This window comes from Ricinus communis, chromosome 5, assembly GCF_019578655.1.
Source record: "Ricinus communis isolate WT05 ecotype wild-type chromosome 5, ASM1957865v1, whole genome shotgun sequence".
NCBI lineage: Eukaryota > Viridiplantae > Streptophyta > Magnoliopsida > Malpighiales > Euphorbiaceae > Ricinus > Ricinus communis.
Window position 1 is genome coordinate 1,925,941 of NC_063260.1, and position 18,964 is coordinate 1,944,904.

Here is an 18,964-nt window from a genome sequence, read left to right on the forward strand (position 1 = left end):
TAAATTTTTTCTAACTTCCTATGATATGTGACTATAAAGAGATCTTTCAATAACAATTCAACTCCACAAACACATATATCTTTATCGAATCCAAACAAAGAAAATAATTTTTATCAATTCACAATGGCAAGACTTAATAACCTTTTCATCTTGGTACTTTTGATCCAAACTAGTGTTGTAATAATCAACATGTCAAAGTTCGCATATGCACTTGATTTTGGAGCACCAACACCGTCACAAGAGCCGCTACCTGGACTATTCAAATATTTGAATGAGTGTGTAAAAGAAATCTCGAAAAACTGTGGAAAAGAAATTTTCAAGTCAGTGTTCTTGAAAGGTGTTGTTACTTATAATTGTTGTGTTGAACTAGTTTCAATGGGAAGAACTTGTCATAATGAAATGGTGAAGTACATTGCTCATGGACCAGAATTCCAAACACATTTAGAAATGTACTTAGCTAAGGGCGAAGAAGTGTACAAAAATTGCGTTGGTACATCAGGACCACTTGCCCGCTCAATGAAAATATAAGAAGTTTATTATTGCCTTATCTAGTCATAATGTATGACAATCAATAAATATTATTGTCTTGAATAAGGATTGAAATAATCATACTAGAACATCAAGATCGAAAATATTCGATATGTTTTTCTTAAGTTCATTAGATAGGAAATAATGAATCTAATTTTTACAGTTAAATGTTAATATTCAAGTTTTCTTTCATATATTTTTTTTTCTCGACAATAAAATGTATATGTGCCATAAATATCTCCAATTGCTTTTCATTTGACGTAGAAAAAGACAAAAATTTAAAAATTGATACTCTAACTGTGATTGCAACTAGCATTGTTTAATTAAAATCAAACTTTAATGCATGAAGTGTTTTAAAAATTATAAACTTTTTTTTTGTTTCCACAATAATGGAGTGTCCGGGGAAAATGAGAGGATTTTGATATACTACAAAATGAAACTAAGTGTAAAGTTCGGTGACCATTTATATTATTATTTTCAAAATAATTATTATGTGGGAATAAAAAAATTAATAGGATTAAAAACAAACATGAAAAATCAAGGAAAAAGAACCGGAAAAGATTTTATAAATGAGAGAAATAAGAAAAACTAATATAGATTAAAGATAAAAAGAATAAAAAAGATATATGAGGCAAATTTACGAAAATTTTATTGCAAATTTACATAAAATCTTTAATGTATTAAATTATAATATTTTTGGATAGTAGCCCTCGAATCAAATTGCCACTCTATGTGGATTTTAAATTCCATTTCAAATTTCATGATGATTTGTCCTTATTAAAAACATACATTTGACATTAAATATATTTACTGCTAAGAACATTATTCAAATTGAAAAAAATAAAAAAAATATTGGAGTTAGTTATTTAATTATACTATGGACAAAGTCTCTTACTATTAAAAGAATTATTATTATCATTTATTTATTCTTTAATTTACTTTTCTCCTTTTTTTGTAATTTGTAATACACTAATTTGTTTTCTAGGAGCTCGAAAAATTAACTAATCAATCCACTTAAATCTTTTTATGATTTAATAATGATATGAAAGCGGTTACAATTGATACTATCACTATTTGGGTATAATCATAATTATTCTAATATTTGAAAGTGTTACTTTTTATAAGCAAATAAGTAAATAAAAAGTTAAATTATAAATTCAACGTATTCTATGTAAGCGTAGTGCAATTAGAATTTTTTGTTAAAAAAGTTTATTGATGAATAAAAATATCGAATTTAATACAATATAATCGAAGTATTAATTCTAAAACTAACTCGTGCATAAGAAAGTTAGAATTTAATTTCTTCTTTTATTTAATGTCATTTAAATATTTTTAGTTTATTAGAAAAACCAAATAAACATTTCAATTAAAATTTGTTTATAACTTCCTATGATATGTGACTATAAAAAGATCTTTCAATAATAATTCAACTCCACGTACAAGCATATTTTTATAAAATACAATTTTTTTTTTTTCTCAATCCACAATGACAAGACTTACTAACATTATTTATCTTGGTACTTTTGATCCAAGCTAGTGTTGCAATATTCAATATGTCAAAGTTCACATATGCACTTGATTTTGGATTACCACACCGTTACAAGAGCCACTGTTTGGACTATTCAAGATTTTGAAAGAATGTGCAGAAGAAATATTGAAAAAGTATATAAAAGAAATTTTTAAGTTAGTGTTCTTGAAAGGTATTATTATTTACGATTGTTGTTTTGAACTAATTTCGATGGAAAGAACTTATCATGCTAAAATGGTAAAGTACATTTAAAAATATACTTAGCTAAGGTTGAAGAAGTGTATAAGAATTGCATTGATACACCAAGATTACTTGCCGGCTCAATAAAAGTATAAGAAGTTTACTATTGCCTGATCTATTCATAGTGGGTGACAATAAATAAATATTATTGCCTTGAATAAAGAAATTGAAATAATCATACTAAAATATTAAGATCAAAGTTTTTCTTAAGTTTGTTTGATTGGAAATTATGAATCTAATTTTCATAGTTAAATGCTAACATTCAACTTTTGATCATATGTTTTTTTTTTCTCAACATTAATAAGTACGTTAGCCATAAATATCTCCAATTGCTTTATATTGGGTAGAAAAAGATCAGAAAAATTTAAAAATTGCTACTCTAGCAATGATTTGCAAACAATATTGTTTAATTAAAACCAAACTTTAATGTATGAATTGTTTCTAAAAATTATAATTTTTCTTTTGTTTCCAGAATAGTGGAGTAACAGAAAAAGAAACGACAAAGGATTTTGACATACTACAAATATAAATATGAGCTCTGGATAAAAAAAAAAAATTAATGAGATTATTGAATCCTAAATTTCATTTTATTTTCCCTATGATCTACACGTAGTAAAGAATCCTTAACATTTAATATATTTATTGCTAATAACGTTATTCAATTTGAAAAAAAAAAATCTATGAGAATGAAAGAAATTTATGGTATATTAACAGTTTTATAAAGCTTTTAAGAAAGCTAAATGGTAAAAGAAAATATGCTCGAATTAGTTATTTTAGGATATAATTTTTTTATGATATCTTTTAAAAATTACCGACAAGTCCCTAAACTACTTTTTATTGCTATTGATAGCAATCATCCAAGCTTAACTATTTCAAGAATCATTAATATCATCTTTTTGGTCCTCTAACTTATTTTTCTCATTCTTTTGTATAAAACACTTATTTATTTCATAGGAGCTCACAAAAGTAACTAATCAAAGCACTTAAATTTGTTTATACTTACTATTTTTGTGTAGTAGTAACAAAAAAATTTTTAAAGGCGGTAGAAATGATGCTTTTTATGTTCGCCATTTAAGTGTAATTGCTCTAACCTTCGAAAGTATTATTTTTTTTTATAAGTAAATAACAAATCAATTATAAATTTATTTTAGTCTCGGTTAACGTAATGCAATTAGAGTTTTTCATTAAAAAAATTTTATTAATGAATAAAGGAATTGAAATTAATGCATTATAATAAAGGCATTAGTTCTAGAACTAACTCATGCAAAGGAAAGTAGGAGTTTAATTTCTTCCGTTATTTTGATGTCATCTAAATGTTCTTAATTTATTAAAATATTGAATAAACGTTTCGATTAATTTTTTCTAACTTCCTATAATATGTGACTATAAAGAGATCTTTCAATAACAATTCAACTCCACAAACACACATATCTTTATCGAATCCAAAAGAGAAAATAATTTTTATCAATTCACAATGGCAAGACTTAACAACCTTTTCATTTTAGTACTTTTGATTCAAACTAGTGTTGTAATAATCAACATGTCAAAGTTCGCATCCGCACTTGATTTTGGAGCACCAACACCATCACAAGAGCCATTACCTGGACTATTCAAATATTTGAATGAGTGTGCAAAAGAAATCTCAAAAAATTGTGGAAAAGAAATTTTTAAGTCAGTGTTCTTGAAAGGTATTGTTACTTATAATTGTTGTGTTGAACTAGTTTCAATGGGAAGAACTTGTCATAATGAAATGGTGAAGTACATTGCTCATGGACCAGAATTCCAAACACATTTAGAAATGTACTTAGCTAAGGGCGAAGAATTGTATAAGAATTGTGTTGCTACATCAGGACCACTTGCCCGCTCAATGAAGATATAAGAAGTTTACTGTCGCCTTATCTAGTCATAATGTATGACAATCAATAAATATTATTGCCTTGAATAAAGGATTGAAATAATCGTACTAGAACATCAAGATCGAAAATATTCGATACGTTTTTCTTAAGTTCATTAGTAGGAAATTATGAATATAATTTTCATAGTTAAGTGTTAATATTCAAGTTTTCTTTCACATTTTTCTTTTTTCTTTTTCGACATTAAAATGTGTGTGCGCCGTAAATATCTCTAATTGCTTTTTATTGGATATAGAAAAAGACAAAAACTTAAAAATTGCTATTCTAACTATGATTGCAACTAGTATTGTTTAATTAAAATTAAACTTTAATGCATGAAGTGTTTTAAAAATTATAAACTTTTTTTTGTTTCCACAATAATGGAGTATCGGAAGAAAATGAGAAGATTTTGATATACTACAAAATGAAACTAAGTGTAAAGTTCAGTAACCATTTATATTATTATTTTCAAAATAATTATTATGTAGAGATAAAAAAAATTAATAGGATTAAGAACAAACATGAAAAATCTAGAAAAAAGAACAGGAAAAGATTTTATAAATGAGAGAAATAAGAAAAACTAATATAGATTAAAGATAAAAAGAATAAAAAAGACATATGAGGCAAATTTACGAAAACTTTAGTGCAAACTTACACAAAACTTTAATGTATTAAATTATAATGTTTTTGGATAGTAGCCCTCGAATCAAATTGCCACTGTATGTCGATTTTAAATTCCATTTTGCATTTCATGATGATTTACCCTTATTAAAAACATACCTTTAACATTAAATATATTTACTGCTAAGAACATTATATAAATTGAAAAATAAAAATAAAAATTTATTGGAGTTAGTTATTTAATTATACTATCAATAAGTCTCTTACTATTAAAAGAATCATTATTATCATTTGTTTGTCCTTTAATTTATTTTTCTCCTTTTTCTGTAATTTATAATACACTGATTTGTTTTCTAGGAGCTCGAAAAATTAACTAATCAAACCACTTAAATATTTTCATTCATACTTTTTTTTTTTGTAGTGGCAACAAAAGGAAAATTTATGATTTAATAATGATATGAAAGCGGTACAATTGATAGTTCCTATATTCACTATTCAGGTATAATCGTAATTACTCTAATATTTGAAAGTGCTACTTTTTATAAGCAAATAAGTAAATAAAAAGTTAAATCATAAATTCAACGTATTCTATGTTTATTGATGAATAAAAACATCAAATTTAATGCAATATAATCAAAGCATTAATTCTAAAATTAACTCATACAAAAGAAAGTTAGAGTTTAATTTCTTCTTTTATTTGATGTCATTTAAATGCTTTTAGTTTACTAGAAAAACTAAATAAACGTTTCAATTAAAATTTGTTTGTAACTTCCTATGATATGTGACTATAAAGAGATCTTTCAATAATAATTCAACTCCACAAACAAATATATTTTTATGAAATCAAAAAGAAAATAATTTTTTTCAATCCACAATGACAAGATTTACCAACTCTTTTTATCTTGGTACTTTTGATCTAAGCTACTGTTGCAATCTTCAATATGTGAAAGTTTACATATGCACTTGATTTTGTATTACTAACACTGTTACAAAAGCCGTTGTCTGGACCATTCAAAATCTTGAATGAATGTGCAAAAGAAATATTGAAAAAGTATATAAAAGAAATTTTCAATTTAGTGTTCTTGAAAGATGTTATTATTTACGATTGTTGTTTTGAAGTAATTTCGATGGAAAGAACTTATCAGGTGAAGTGCATTGCCCATGGACTAGAATTCCAAGTACATTTAGATAGCTAAGGTTGAAGAAGTGTATAAGAATTGCATTGATATACTAAGATTACTTGCCCGCTCAATAAAAGTATATGAAGTTTTTTATTGCCTGATCTATTTATAATAGGTGACAATAAATAAATATTATTGCCTTGAATAAAGAATTGAAATAATCATACTAAAACATTAAGATAAAAGATATTCAATATGTTTTTCTTAAGTTTGTTTGATTGGAAATTATGAATCTGATTTTCATAGTTAAATGCTAAAAAAGAACGACAAAGGATTTTGACATACTACAAATATAAATATGGGTTCTAGATAAATAAATAAAAATTAATGGGATTAAGGACAAACATGAAAATCAGAAAAAAAAATTTATAGGTGAGAAAAATTAGAAAAATAAATATAAATTATGGATTATAGATTATTTAAGGGCTTTAAATAACAATGTTTAAAAGACATTAAATAGAAATGGGTGCAAACTTACTTAAATTTTTAAAGTATAAAATATAATATTTTTGGAATTATTGGGGCAAATAGACTCGACTAGCTCTCAAATACAATTATTGGATCCTAAATTTCATTTTATATTCCCTATGATCTACCCGTAGTAAACACAACTTTTAATATTTAATATATTTACTGCTGACAACGTTATTCAATTTTTGTAAAGAAACTTATATTTATAAGATTGAAAAAAAGAAATTATGGCAATATTCATAGTTCTAAAAAACTTTCAGAAAAGCAAAAGGTGAAGAAAATTTTATTGGAATTAGTTATCCAATTATATTTCAAATTTTAAGAAAAATGAATATACTAGAACAAAAATTAGAAAAGTAATTGTGTCACACCATACAATATAAAAAAATTGTCTAACGTGAGCACTATTCATTTAATTAATTATGTCAAAAAATTTAGCCCAACTATGAACATACTTATTAACTAGGTTATACAGGTTGATATTTATAATCTATTTCATGAACTAAATTTTAAAAAATTATTTTTAAATATAAATTAATTATTTGAATTTTAAATAGACATTTTTACTTAAATGTAAAATGACTCATAATTGGATCAAAAAGAAAAAAGAACTTATCTTTTTTTTTTTTAATCACTTAGGAGTCATACGAAATAAAAATCTATGCACGGTTTTGAATGAAAGGAAGATGTAGGATATATATATTTGCAAGTTAGATAAATTAATCTGTTTAAAATTAATTCTTTTCCGTATCATAAACGGATTGACATATTTATGAAATTTATTTCTTTTAAATTTAAATCTATTTTAATTATATATCATATGTGACATCATTTAGAGGTAAAAAGGTATAAAAAAATTTGCATTGTTAAGCGAGTATCACTTGCTCCATCAATCAAAATCTAGCAAGCCTTTACTTTTGTCTAATCTATTTCATCAAGGATGATTACAGATTAATAAATGTTATGGCTCAATTAAGAATTGAAATAATGATGCCAGAAGATTTAGATCTATGACATCATAAAATTCTTTTTCTAATTTTTTTTTAATATAAAGTACCAATCCAATTTGCACGATTTGTCGCTAGCATTCTAAGCATTAATTTTCTTTCACATATATTTATATTTTTTTAAAATTTATATTATATCAGTTATATATAATATTTAATCATATAGCTCTTTATATCTCGAATTTAATCTATTAAATACTTAAACTCCATAATTACCTTAACACATAAAAATTTGATAACTTATAAAAAAAATTAAATAACACGAGCGCTGATTCAAACAATGAAATTGACACGTAATTGAAATATATATTTACAATATAGAAGAAGAGGTGACAGAGCAGTGAAGCATAGTAGTAATGTGTGTGCCTCTCACAAAGAGTTCAATTGAAGGTTAAAGAGGAGCACAGTAGTAACAAGGATAGAACTGCCCTTCTCTTTCTTTTCTTCTTTTTTCTGTTTCCATCACTTCTTCTGATTCTGAGATCTTGGCTCTGGATTGATGTTTGCCTGCCTTTTCTGTTCAACTGGCATCAAGGTTTTTTCTTTTTTATTTAATATTTATTCAATTGTAAAATAGAAGATGAAGTAATGAATAAGGCACTGATATATATTCAAGAAAATTACAATAACCCATATGATTCCCATGTCAAATTAGAAAAGAAGAACTGACTTGCACATTAGAGCTTGATTCAACATGCTCTATTAAATAAATTGTCAGGTATTTATGTGTTAAATAATTATCAAGTTGATGTGTTTAATAGGTTAAACTCAAAGTATAAGGGACTATTTAACTAAATATTACTAGTACAAGTTTCTATAAATATATTAAACTTTTTTAAAATTTATATATAGTTAAATATGCGACTAGAAAGGAAATTTTTAAATTAATGTTTTCGATCGATATTTACTGCGATGGCACAAAATTATTAGGATGAAATAGTGAGGTGTATATTATTCCTAAAGTACAATTTCGAAGTACATTCACAAGAGTATGTAGCAAACCATGAAAAAGTATACAAAAATTATACATTTGAACTATACATTTGCTTTTTTTCTAATATATTCTCCAAATATTGAACTATACATTAAAATAAATTTAAGTCCCCAAAAAGGAATATTATAATCATATTAGAAGATTTAGGTCCAAGACATCATTAAAACATATGTTTCATAAGTTTTTTTTTTTTTTTCAAATGAAATTACCAATTTAATTTGGGTGGTTGGATCCTAATATTCTTAGTTTTCTGACTATAATAAGGTTTAAATAGAAATTTAGGGACTTGGTCAACAGCTGAAACTTAAAATCAGGATCTTTCTTGGATATTTCCAGCTTCTTATTGCAATATCGGCGGTCAATCCTGATAACTGTTGGCAAAACTAGTGGCAATTTAAGAATGAGCTATTGGCCTTTAGATCATACTCATTGGTCATCATTATTGGGGTGGGTACATCTGATAATTTCTCTCCCACAATATATTTATCCTAGACTTTTAATTAAACAATTAAAACAGATAATTTAATTCTTTAAATAAATAATTTTATCCAATTTTAACTGAAAAGGAACTTTTTCTTAATTAAACTTGATTGTCCCATGTGATTACTATTTTTATTTTTATGAAAATATTATCATATTTATCATTTATAATCATATTGCAAGTGAAATAATCAAGAAATATAGAAAAATTTAAAAATTAAAAAGAAATTTCATTAAAAATGTTAACAAAGTCTTGACCATTTATATATTATCCCATGTGATTTTATAAGTTTAATATATTACAATAATTTTTCATTGTTCCTTTCTTTTTATATTTAAATATATATTATAACTTTTCATTGTTTTGTTAAATGTATAAATCTAATTACTACCATAATGAGAATACAGAAAAAGCGAACGTAAAGAGTTTAAATCTTATAATTTTAAATAAAATATTTAATTATTATATGTTTAAAAATAAATTCAATTAAAAATTTTGTTGATTTAGGAGATTTTCAAATAGTTCATCTAACTATTTCTTTTTTATTTTTATCTAAATTCGTCAAGTGATATTATTTAATTAGAAGTTATCACAAATAATGTTGATGATTTTATTTTAGGAGGAAAACTAGTCGAATGATATTAAATCATTCCTTCATTTTTCTAAAAAACAATTACTCATTAGATTTATTTCTTTTTTTAGTTTCCATTTCACATTTCATTTGATTGAACCTATTGAACCAGTCAAACCCATTGCAGAATCACTTGTCATTCTTGAGTACATCGACGAAACCTGGCCAGAACCTCCGCTCTTGCCTAAAGACCCTTATGAAAGAGCCAACGCTCGTTTCTTGGCCCAATTCGTAGACGAAAAGGTATTATTAGACTATGATTCTTCTATGCTCACTTGTCGTTAAGTTGGTCGAATATAATCTGTAATTAACGTGCAGATCGTGCCAACTGCTGACAAGTTATTATCAGCAGCAGCAGAGGAGGAGAAAGCTCAGATCCTTAAAAGAACTCCATGAGCAGATGATGTTTATTGAGAAAGAGCTAATAAGACTGGAAAATGTTGGAGATGGGCGTCTTGGGTACTTCGACATTGTGGTATACTTCATTCTCTATGAGTTCCTGCTCATCAAACAAGTTACAGAAACAGGCTTGATCGATTTTGACAAGTTTCCAGCAATAGCCCAGTGGATGGGATTGCTTGGTCAGGTGTTTACTATCAACTATTGCCTGCCTCCAGAATATAAACATATTGATTATGTCAGAGCTCGCATTTGAAGCTGCAAAATCTGTCTGGGCACTATAGTTTCTTCAAGATTCTGGAATAAATTGATGGGTTCTGCTGTTATTTTTGTTGTTTTTCCTTATTTGTGATACTTATCATGGTTTATCAGTAGAAATGAAGCACTTGTAATTAATTGCCTTGGAATTGTGCAGGTGAAGATGATTTTTAACTACACATGAATGCGAACACTATAAGGGCAATTGTTGTAGCCTACTAATTTTGAAACTTCTGCCTATTAATTATTATAGTTTATTATAATATCTTGATTCATGTAACCCCGAAGAAAGAAAAAAAAAAACATTCAAGGATGACATTGTGAACATGCTCTTGAAATAATAAAACAATTTTATTATGCTGTGCGAAACATTTTATAAAATCAAGAGATAGGTATAAAAAAAAATAATTATATTTTACTGTTTTACAACTTTTAATATATAGGACGTGGTTATAAATAATGATAAGAAAATATATTTTATTATTAAAATGTCTCAATTTATAAGTATTCGGTCGTCTTTACTTCGATTAACTATTATTATCATATTATTTATATTTGATAACACGAGTTTAAAAGTTAACAACTCATAATTTTATTATTTAACCATTAAATACTAACAGTTTGAGTTATTAAACTTTAAGGTCATATTTTTCAAACATCAAAAATATAATCATGATGGCTGGTTAAAGTAAAAATGATTAAATCATTATCAATTGATACCTTTTAATAATGAAATATTTTTTTTTTATCACGAGTGTTAACTATGTACGTTCTTTTTACTGATATTTTTTTTTTGCTGAAAAAAGAACCACAAACTATAAAAATTGTCATGAAACTATTTTTTTTTTGTAAAAAATAAACGCTGACAGTGCCTAATTTTAACCTCCAAAGCCACCAACCGTTTGAATAGCAATGCTAGTCTCTTGATGTAATGATAACTATTAGCACAGGTAGTGGATTTGCAAAAGTAATAAGATTAATGATTTCCCTTTTCTTTCTGAAATTATTAATTATTATTTGAAGTCAATACACTAGTTTAGTGACTTCAACATTTATTTATTTTATTAAAAATGTCTTTTATTTACTTTTTTTTAAGTTTCCGTCAAGCATATATTAATACAATTATATATTTAAAGAATAAAATTTAATATAAATAACTTTAACATTATTTTATTTTAAATATCTGGACAGTTTCTGAAAGATAGAAAATAAAAATTAAAAAACAGTTTTTAGTTTTTAAAAAATAAAAAAAAATAACAAACGGCCCTTAAGATTTTTGTTTATGTTATGAAATATTCAATCCAACAATTTTATTTAATTTGATTATTACTTTTTCTTTTTCTAAAATCAATTTGATTTTCATGTATACTATGTGATTAGAAGTTAGCGCGAAAGGAGTTGATAATTTTATGCTAAGATACTAAATTATTTCTTCCATTTATTCTTTAAGAATATAATTAAATAATATAGTTACCTAAATAAAGTTTATTAACTAATTGGATTTTTTAATAGATAAAGGGTCAATATGTCTCCTGAATTTATATCTAAAGGTAAAATAGATTTAATTTAAGTTTTTTCAGCAAATAGTCTTTTAAATTTATATCCAATGATCAAATACATCCAATTTAAATTTTTTGCAGCAAATCTCCTAAAATTGTGTCCAAAGGTCAAAAAGACCCAATTTAATTTTTTTTAAAAGTGAAATAGTATTAAATTTTTAAATTTTAATTGAATTATAAAAATAAAAAAATATCATTAATTTAGTAATATAATATTTAACGACACAGTTATACAACCACGTGTTTAGTAAAGTTTAAAATTTAGAGGGTATATTTATATTATACTATGATTCTTCTATCTATGCTTTACTTACTGGTAAGTTGGTCTAATATATTAATCTGTAATAAAGGGCAGATCGTGCCAGCTGCTAACAAGTTATTTACAGCAGAAGAGGAGGAGAGAGATGAAGAAATCCATGAGCAGATGATACCCATTGAGAGCGAGTTAAAAAGACTGGAAAACCTTGTAGGTGATCATATTATTCTCTTGGGAGGTGACAGACTTGGGCACTTGGACATTGTGGCATATATTTCATTTTCTGAGTTCCTGATTAGCAGAGAAGTTACACAAATAGATTTGATCGATGTAGAGAAATTTCCAGCCATAGCTCAGTGGATGGGAATGCTTGATATGATGTCTACAATCACCCTTTATTGCCGGCCTTCAGAAGACGAACATGTTGCTTATATTAGGGCTCGCATTGAAGCTGCAAAATCTGCCGCCAAATAAAGAGAAGAGCACCTGTAGTTTCCTTCCTCATTCTGGAACAAATTGAGGTGTTTTATTGTTTCTTTTTCTTTTATTTTACTTTATCCGAGAGTGGGATGGTTGTGTTATCAATGAAAAGCAGCTTTGTTTTGTCATTATTAATCTTCTTGGAGCTGTCCAGGCGATTGTTCGGTTTGTTTGTGGTGGCATATTTTATCCAGGGAAATCTAGTTCTTAGTTTGTTAATTAATACAGATTTTGTAAGTGCAATTGAAGCCTCCTAACTCTGAAACTTCAGCTTCTCTTCATTACTGGGTGGTGAAACCAATTTCGTAGTACCAAGACACCATCAACCTAGAGGCCATGTAGAAGAGATACAACTGAAGCGTAATTTGGATGGTCAATTAGAAGGCACTTATGCCTTTAAAAATCGTGGCTTAAGAATCGAACTCTAAATCTATATAGTTTGATGAAAGCACATTAATTACTAGTCGGCTTCGGACGATCAATCATAAAATTAAGTTTGCTAAAATATTTAATTTCTCCTGAAACAAAAGACAAAGCCAGGTTCGAGAACATAAAAGACTAATCCTTCGGAAAACAGATGCCCATAGCATCACCCAAGAGCAAGGCGCGATAGCATCAGGGGGATCCAACATCATATGCACACTAAGATGGAGATCAAAACCCGGACTCGCAAGAACATCAGCACAAGCATTCGCTTCTCTGAAGATGTGCTTAACATGAACAGTCCAATCCTTTTAAGTAAGGCGAGGACTACTCTAACAATGCTACAAGTACAGGAATTAACATCAATATGCAGTGAGACAACATTGATAGAATCCGTCTCCACTTGAATTCTCCGGAATCTAAGAAACCAGGCGAATTGGAGGCCTGTGAATAACCCACATCCCCGCTTCAAAAACCAAGCATGAACCAATTTTCTGAGAGAAACCAACAAATATTCAAATTAGAATTCTTAAATGGATTTAGTTTATCATTTTATCCATATATAAATCGAATTAAATTTATTAATATATGACATTAGTTATTAAATGTTGCATTTGAATTGATTGGTCTATTTATTACTATTAATCATTTATGATTAAAAACCAACCAAGTACAATAACTAATAGCTAATGTCATGTGTTATTATACAATTAGTTTTCTCTATGAATGACATGGTAGACTAAGTCTATCTGAATATTTCTTATTAAAATTTATAATTTAATTAATTTAATATTTAAATTTATACTATTATAATTTATTAATACAAAATATATTTAGGCCAGTTAAAGAAAAATAATTAAAATATAATATCTTAAATTTATAATAAGTACTTCTAAAATTATGAATCCTTTTTATTTATAATAAATTTAGAAATTTTTTTTCATACATTCATAAATGGAAAATACAATTTTTAGCCCTCAAATCTTTTAGTTTTATTTTATTAAGTCTTTTAATTGTTATCTTATTCACTTTTGTATCTATATTTTTATTTGTATTGAAAATTTAATGGTCTTTAATCAATATAAAAATAAAAATATAAAAGCTAAATAGAATAAATAAAAATCTTATAAAATACCTATAAACTTTTTAAATAAATTTAAAAATAAAAATATTAAATTTTAATAAAATAAATTAAAATTCTAAAAATTTAATAGAATAAAAAAATTGAGAAGCTTAATAATAAGTTTTGCCTTTATAAATTTAGAAAACTTGGTGAATTCTAAGAGTGACTTGCTAGGAATAGATTATGTAGCAAACTCTTTATGAGTGGGGGCAAATAACACTAAAAAAATGATTATAATATTTATTTTCTTAGCTAGTAATTATTTCTTATTTAAACATTTGCACACAAACATATATTATTTAACAAGGATGATATTATGAGCATGCTTTAGGATAGTCAAAATTGCAAGATGACTACAGTAAATTGATTATCAATTTAAATAGACATTTTTTTTTATATGTTTTGGGTTATTTTAATTCAAAATTTATTCCTTTTAGTTCAATTTAATCCTATTTTAGAATAGTGAATAACACTCTCTGTATTAAGAGAGAGAGAGAGAGAGAGAGTTCAATAAAAAAATAAAAAAAATTATTTTAAAATTAAATTTAACAAATAAATAATTAGTTATTAATAATAACATTAAAAAATTATAAATTATTAATAAAAATTGACGAATTTTATTTTATTTTAATTTTTTATTAAAGAAAAATAATTTTTACTCTCTTATTTATAGTGAATTGAGCTAAAAAAAATCAAAATTTTAAGTTAAAATGGCTCAAAAAGTTTAATAAAAGCCTATTTGACCATGTGCGCAAAATCTAAAAACCTATTTGATCCTTTATTTTGAATTAAACCTAACATAACAATTAAAATAAAACAAAATAAAGAAAAAAGTTTAACCTACAAACAATAAATGTCCAATCTACTATTTTTCTTCACAAATTAGAGAATTATAAATATAATAAAAATAGATTGATTATCACGATTCAGCATGTTGAATTAAATTATCAAGTTTGTCTTACTTAATTATATTTGGTGCAATATATTTGAAAATATAAAATATTTTCTTCCTAAAAAGATTTTTGATATTTGATATTTTTGTATGAAAAATAAGTTTAATATATGTTACTTATTTTTAACAATAAAATATTTATTTATATTTAAAAATATACATTAAACCAGATCAGACCGGTTCGAGCCGAGCAGAGTACAAGAAACAGGTCTAAACCAAAGTAACTTGCTCTTTAGTTCACTTAGCAGTTCGCTCTACTTGCCTACTTCAGTCCAATCGCCTTGTTCACTCTGTCCTTCTCGCAACCAATCTCCAATCAAACCCTAACTCTATCTCTATACATCGTTTCCAATTCTTTCTTAATTTCGACAAATTGAAGCAACTGATACTGTTTAAGCCTTCTGTTTGGGTATTTGGATCTAATTCTTCAGAATTTGTGTGATTTTGTTTTACTTTAATTTCAAGGCTTTTACTTGCTAACTAACAGGTATGTAACTAAACTTTTGTTTCTCTTTTACTTATTGATCCTTATAGTAATGATAAGGAAGAATCCATTTTTAATCTAAACTAATTAGTACGATGTCTGATAGATCGAGAATCTATTATAGTTACGTAGCTTTTGTCGGGATAATAAATTAAGCTTTGATTTTGCCTATTAATTTCTGTGGTTGCAAAACTGTGTTCTTGGTTAGTTTCTTGTAATTTGGTTCTTTTTCATGGAATGAAATTCTCTAAACTCTCTGGCAAAAAAAATAAAAGTTGCCGTCTTTTCTTGATGGGTCTTTAGCTTGTGTTTCGTATGACATTGTGTTCTATTTATTGGTAAAAGATGAAGAAATTAATTTCTGTTTTTAAATGCTTAGGGCATGTTTATGCTAAAACAATACATCTGTTTATTCCCAGGCTATTTGGTGATTTTTTATGTAGGCTTGCTGCAAATTCCGAGGATTATTCTTTGAGGCACATTATTCAATTTTCAGATCTAATTCTTTTAGTAGTTGACCTTGCTCTGCAATAGATTTGTGTTCGTTATGCTTAAATGTAAGGATGCAAATACGTGGGCCCAGTTTTAGTAGACAGTAGTTGTGGATAGACACTAATTCTTGAAGTATATACATTTGTAGTAGTGAGTTCCATCTAGGTTCTGTTTTGAAGCATCCTTGCTTCTGATCACGCTCTTGAATTTCTTTTCCCTATTGCTTCCAAAGACTATGGATAGGACCCAAGTTAATATGGAACACTAATTAATTAATAGCTAGGAAGATTTAAGACTTGGTGAAACTGCATCAGTTTGCTGCTTGTGATCTATAAAGCGAGATGTCTTAGTAGTGTTATACGCAAGAAAAGCAGTAGGATAAAAACTTGAGATGAAAATTGAATTATTTCGATTTAAATTATATTTTTCAATATCTGGATTATGTGATAATGGTATAGAGAATAAAAATGGGGAGGCTTTACGAGGCCATAATTGAAACACCCTGTAAGATATCAATGATGTGACAAGGTCAGCATTGATTGGTGTTTGATAGATGAGATTTAGATTTTTGTAGAATTAAATGGGAAATACACATGTGCTGATAGCAAATAATTTATTTTTTGCAATTTGGACTTTCTGGTTAGTGATTTTTGATTTTCTTTATAAATCTTGATCCTGGCCTTTACTGTGCAGCTCAGCAGATATAGTTGATCTGAAAATTGTCAACAACCAATATGAGCCTAGCATGTCTTGTATGCCACAGCGTTGAAAGTCCATCGCACTCTTTTAGGAGCTACTCAGTCTCAAGTTCGGACAATGAGGGAAGATGTTCTGCCATCGGAAAGTGCTTAACTAGAAAGTTATCTCTTCCTCCTCCTAGAGGGAATTCTTCTATTGCATCAACATCCAAAGTGACCCCACAGCCAAGTAATCCTGGTAATGATGAAATAACAGGACCCCCAAGACTAGTCCGGAGCCGTGCTGTTAGAAGGGATCTTGTGAGAGACTGGAATTTTGAAAGGGTGGTGATGGAGCGTTAGATGTTTGCCGAAAGTGATGGATTCTCCACTAATGTGATAAGAGTTAGATCTTTAATTTTGCTGTCTTTTCTAGATCGTTTCCATTATGGGTGCAATTGAACTTACTTTTCCACTTGAAGAGTTGGAGCATTTGTAACCACTGTAGGAAAATATAAATGTGAAAACGTTTGTTCATATTTCTCCTTCCTTCATATACCACTGCCAATCTTCTTTCACGGCGAGTTTGGTTTTAGTCCAATGTAGCTTAATTTTTGGGTAGGGTCTGATTATGCAGTGGTTGTAGCAGAATTGAACTATCTCCATGACAGGTTGAGCAAAGATGTTCAGCCCAAATTCATGATTGGAATGGAATAAATGATTACAGGTAAATATGCCCATGAATTCTCATCATTTCTATTCCTTTTTTTATTTTGTATGGAAGACACTTCTGCCATTACCCCTTCGTTTACTCATTATAGTCTGATTTAGGACACCAGTGCTTTTCAATGTGCAGAAATACCCATGTGACAGACAATCAGCATATCTCCCTCCTGTATTTCTTTTTCCCACCTTGAAGATCAAGCTGAAGCACATAAATTTGGAGTGACTTTTCTGTACAGAAGAAATAATAGAGAATAATTCCAATGCACAATCATAAGCATCCATTCATCAAGTTCTTATTGTCTCTTTTAATCCATTTTACAACTTGTAAAAAACTCTCAAATTATCAGTGCCTTTTAGGTGACTAATGTTTTTGAGGAAACACTTGCACAGGACAAGGATCTAAACTTATCATAATTGATTGCTTTTTCTCTTTGATACTCACCAGAATGAAATATTACGAGAGGATAAAAAAAGGACAATAATTGAAGAAGAAAAGAACAGCCATTACAACTATAAGAAAACAATAAGGAGAAAACAGAACAATAAGTAATTGTAAGCAATATTTCCATCTTCAGCAAGTTGCCATGGTGCCCAAAGTGTAGGTTCTTTGTAGGCCTCAAGAGGGAGATGCTCTTCTTCTTCTTTTGAGGATGAATGATGCTACCCTTCTTCATGATCAACACCAGCTAAATCTGAATCATCAACATTTAAACTTGGATCAGAATAGGTAAACTTCTGATATTCAGAATCATCATAATGTACATCCAGCGAACCACCTGAGTCAAATCCACAAAAGCATTTTCCAACTGAAAATAAATTTACTGAAGTCAGAAGCAGGGATTTTCAGGTGAGACAGAGTTCCTGAGGCCATCACTGCAGCATTTGAAAAGAAGAGAAAGGATCCTCCTGTTAAGAACTTCCTTCCTCGGTCTGTCTGTCAGTCTCACGGATGATCTGAATACAGAGCTTGCTTGCTTGGAGTTACCATCTGGGCCGAAGAGTGCTGCAAGCTTCTCAGTTTGGGAGGTGAGCTCAGAGCACTTTCTGCAATATCAGTCACCTTATCTGCTACTTGGACTGGTCTGGACAACATTTGCTTCATGAAGTCAGCCATGGATCACCAAAAATTTTGAATCCAATTTTGGAATCTAAACTAAAGAGACCCCTTCCCTTTCTTCAGAAAAAAGATTAAACGACAGGTGGCAAATATGGATAGGCTAGTCTTATATCACTTTTAATGTATTTGGTCAATTATTATTATTTAAACATTTATTTAAAAGACCATGCAATCTCTATAGGTTATTTTCCAGTATATAATTCTTTATATATAATATTATTAATAAAACACGTACACTTTATTTCAGCCTAAAAATAGAATAATGAATATTATATTGAAAAAAAATAAAACTTAATTAATTACTGAAAATATTTAAAAAAATATACTTAGAACTAAAACACACACTTTTAAATTATAAAAGACCATATATAATAATTTATAAAATTTATAAAATTCCACATCACAAAGTATTTTTGTCAATTTAATTTTAGTATTAAAGGTAAA

General features: G+C 27.5%; 2 protein-coding genes and 1 long non-coding RNA gene across 4 annotated transcripts; 2 read left to right on the forward strand and 1 right to left on the reverse strand.

Annotated features, from left to right (window-relative positions):
• Positions 1-12,076: 12,076 nt before the first annotated feature.
• Positions 12,077-12,520, forward strand: LOC112536938 (glutathione S-transferase U7). Its single transcript, XM_025159880.2, has one exon. The coding sequence runs from the start codon at positions 12,077-12,079 to the stop codon at positions 12,518-12,520; it is 444 nt and encodes a 147-aa protein (XP_025015648.2).
• A 2,719-nt stretch (positions 12,521-15,239) lies between these two features.
• Positions 15,240-17,214, forward strand: LOC8287928. Of its 2 annotated transcripts, none has more exons than XM_048374152.1 (2): positions 15,240-15,511; positions 16,699-17,214. In XM_048374152.1, exon 2 carries the CDS (start codon positions 16,735-16,737, stop codon positions 17,038-17,040), a length of 306 nt encoding a protein of 101 aa, XP_048230109.1. In that variant the 5' UTR covers positions 15,240-15,511; positions 16,699-16,734; the 3' UTR covers positions 17,041-17,214. The 2 variants fall into 2 exon arrangements, with proteins under 2 accessions (XP_048230109.1, XP_048230108.1); XM_048374151.1 differs by having other exon boundaries at positions 15,244-15,511; positions 16,694-17,214.
• Positions 17,215-17,799: 585 nt separating this feature from the next.
• On the reverse strand, positions 17,800-18,888 carry LOC112536937. Its single transcript, XR_003080855.2, has 2 exons — positions 18,180-18,888; positions 17,800-18,095 (listed from the first exon to the last, which is right to left on the reverse strand). It is a non-coding gene; the product is annotated as an uncharacterized LOC112536937 (long non-coding RNA).
• Positions 18,889-18,964: the final 76 nt, after the last annotated feature.

Coding starts and splice junctions, on each gene's coding strand:
- LOC112536938 (XM_025159880.2), top strand. CDS start 12,077: ATGATTCTTCTATCTATGCTTTACTTACTGGTAAGTTGGTCTAATATA.
- LOC8287928 (XM_048374152.1), top strand. CDS start 16,735: ATGAGCCTAGCATGTCTTGTATGCCACAGCGTTGAAAGTCCATCGCAC.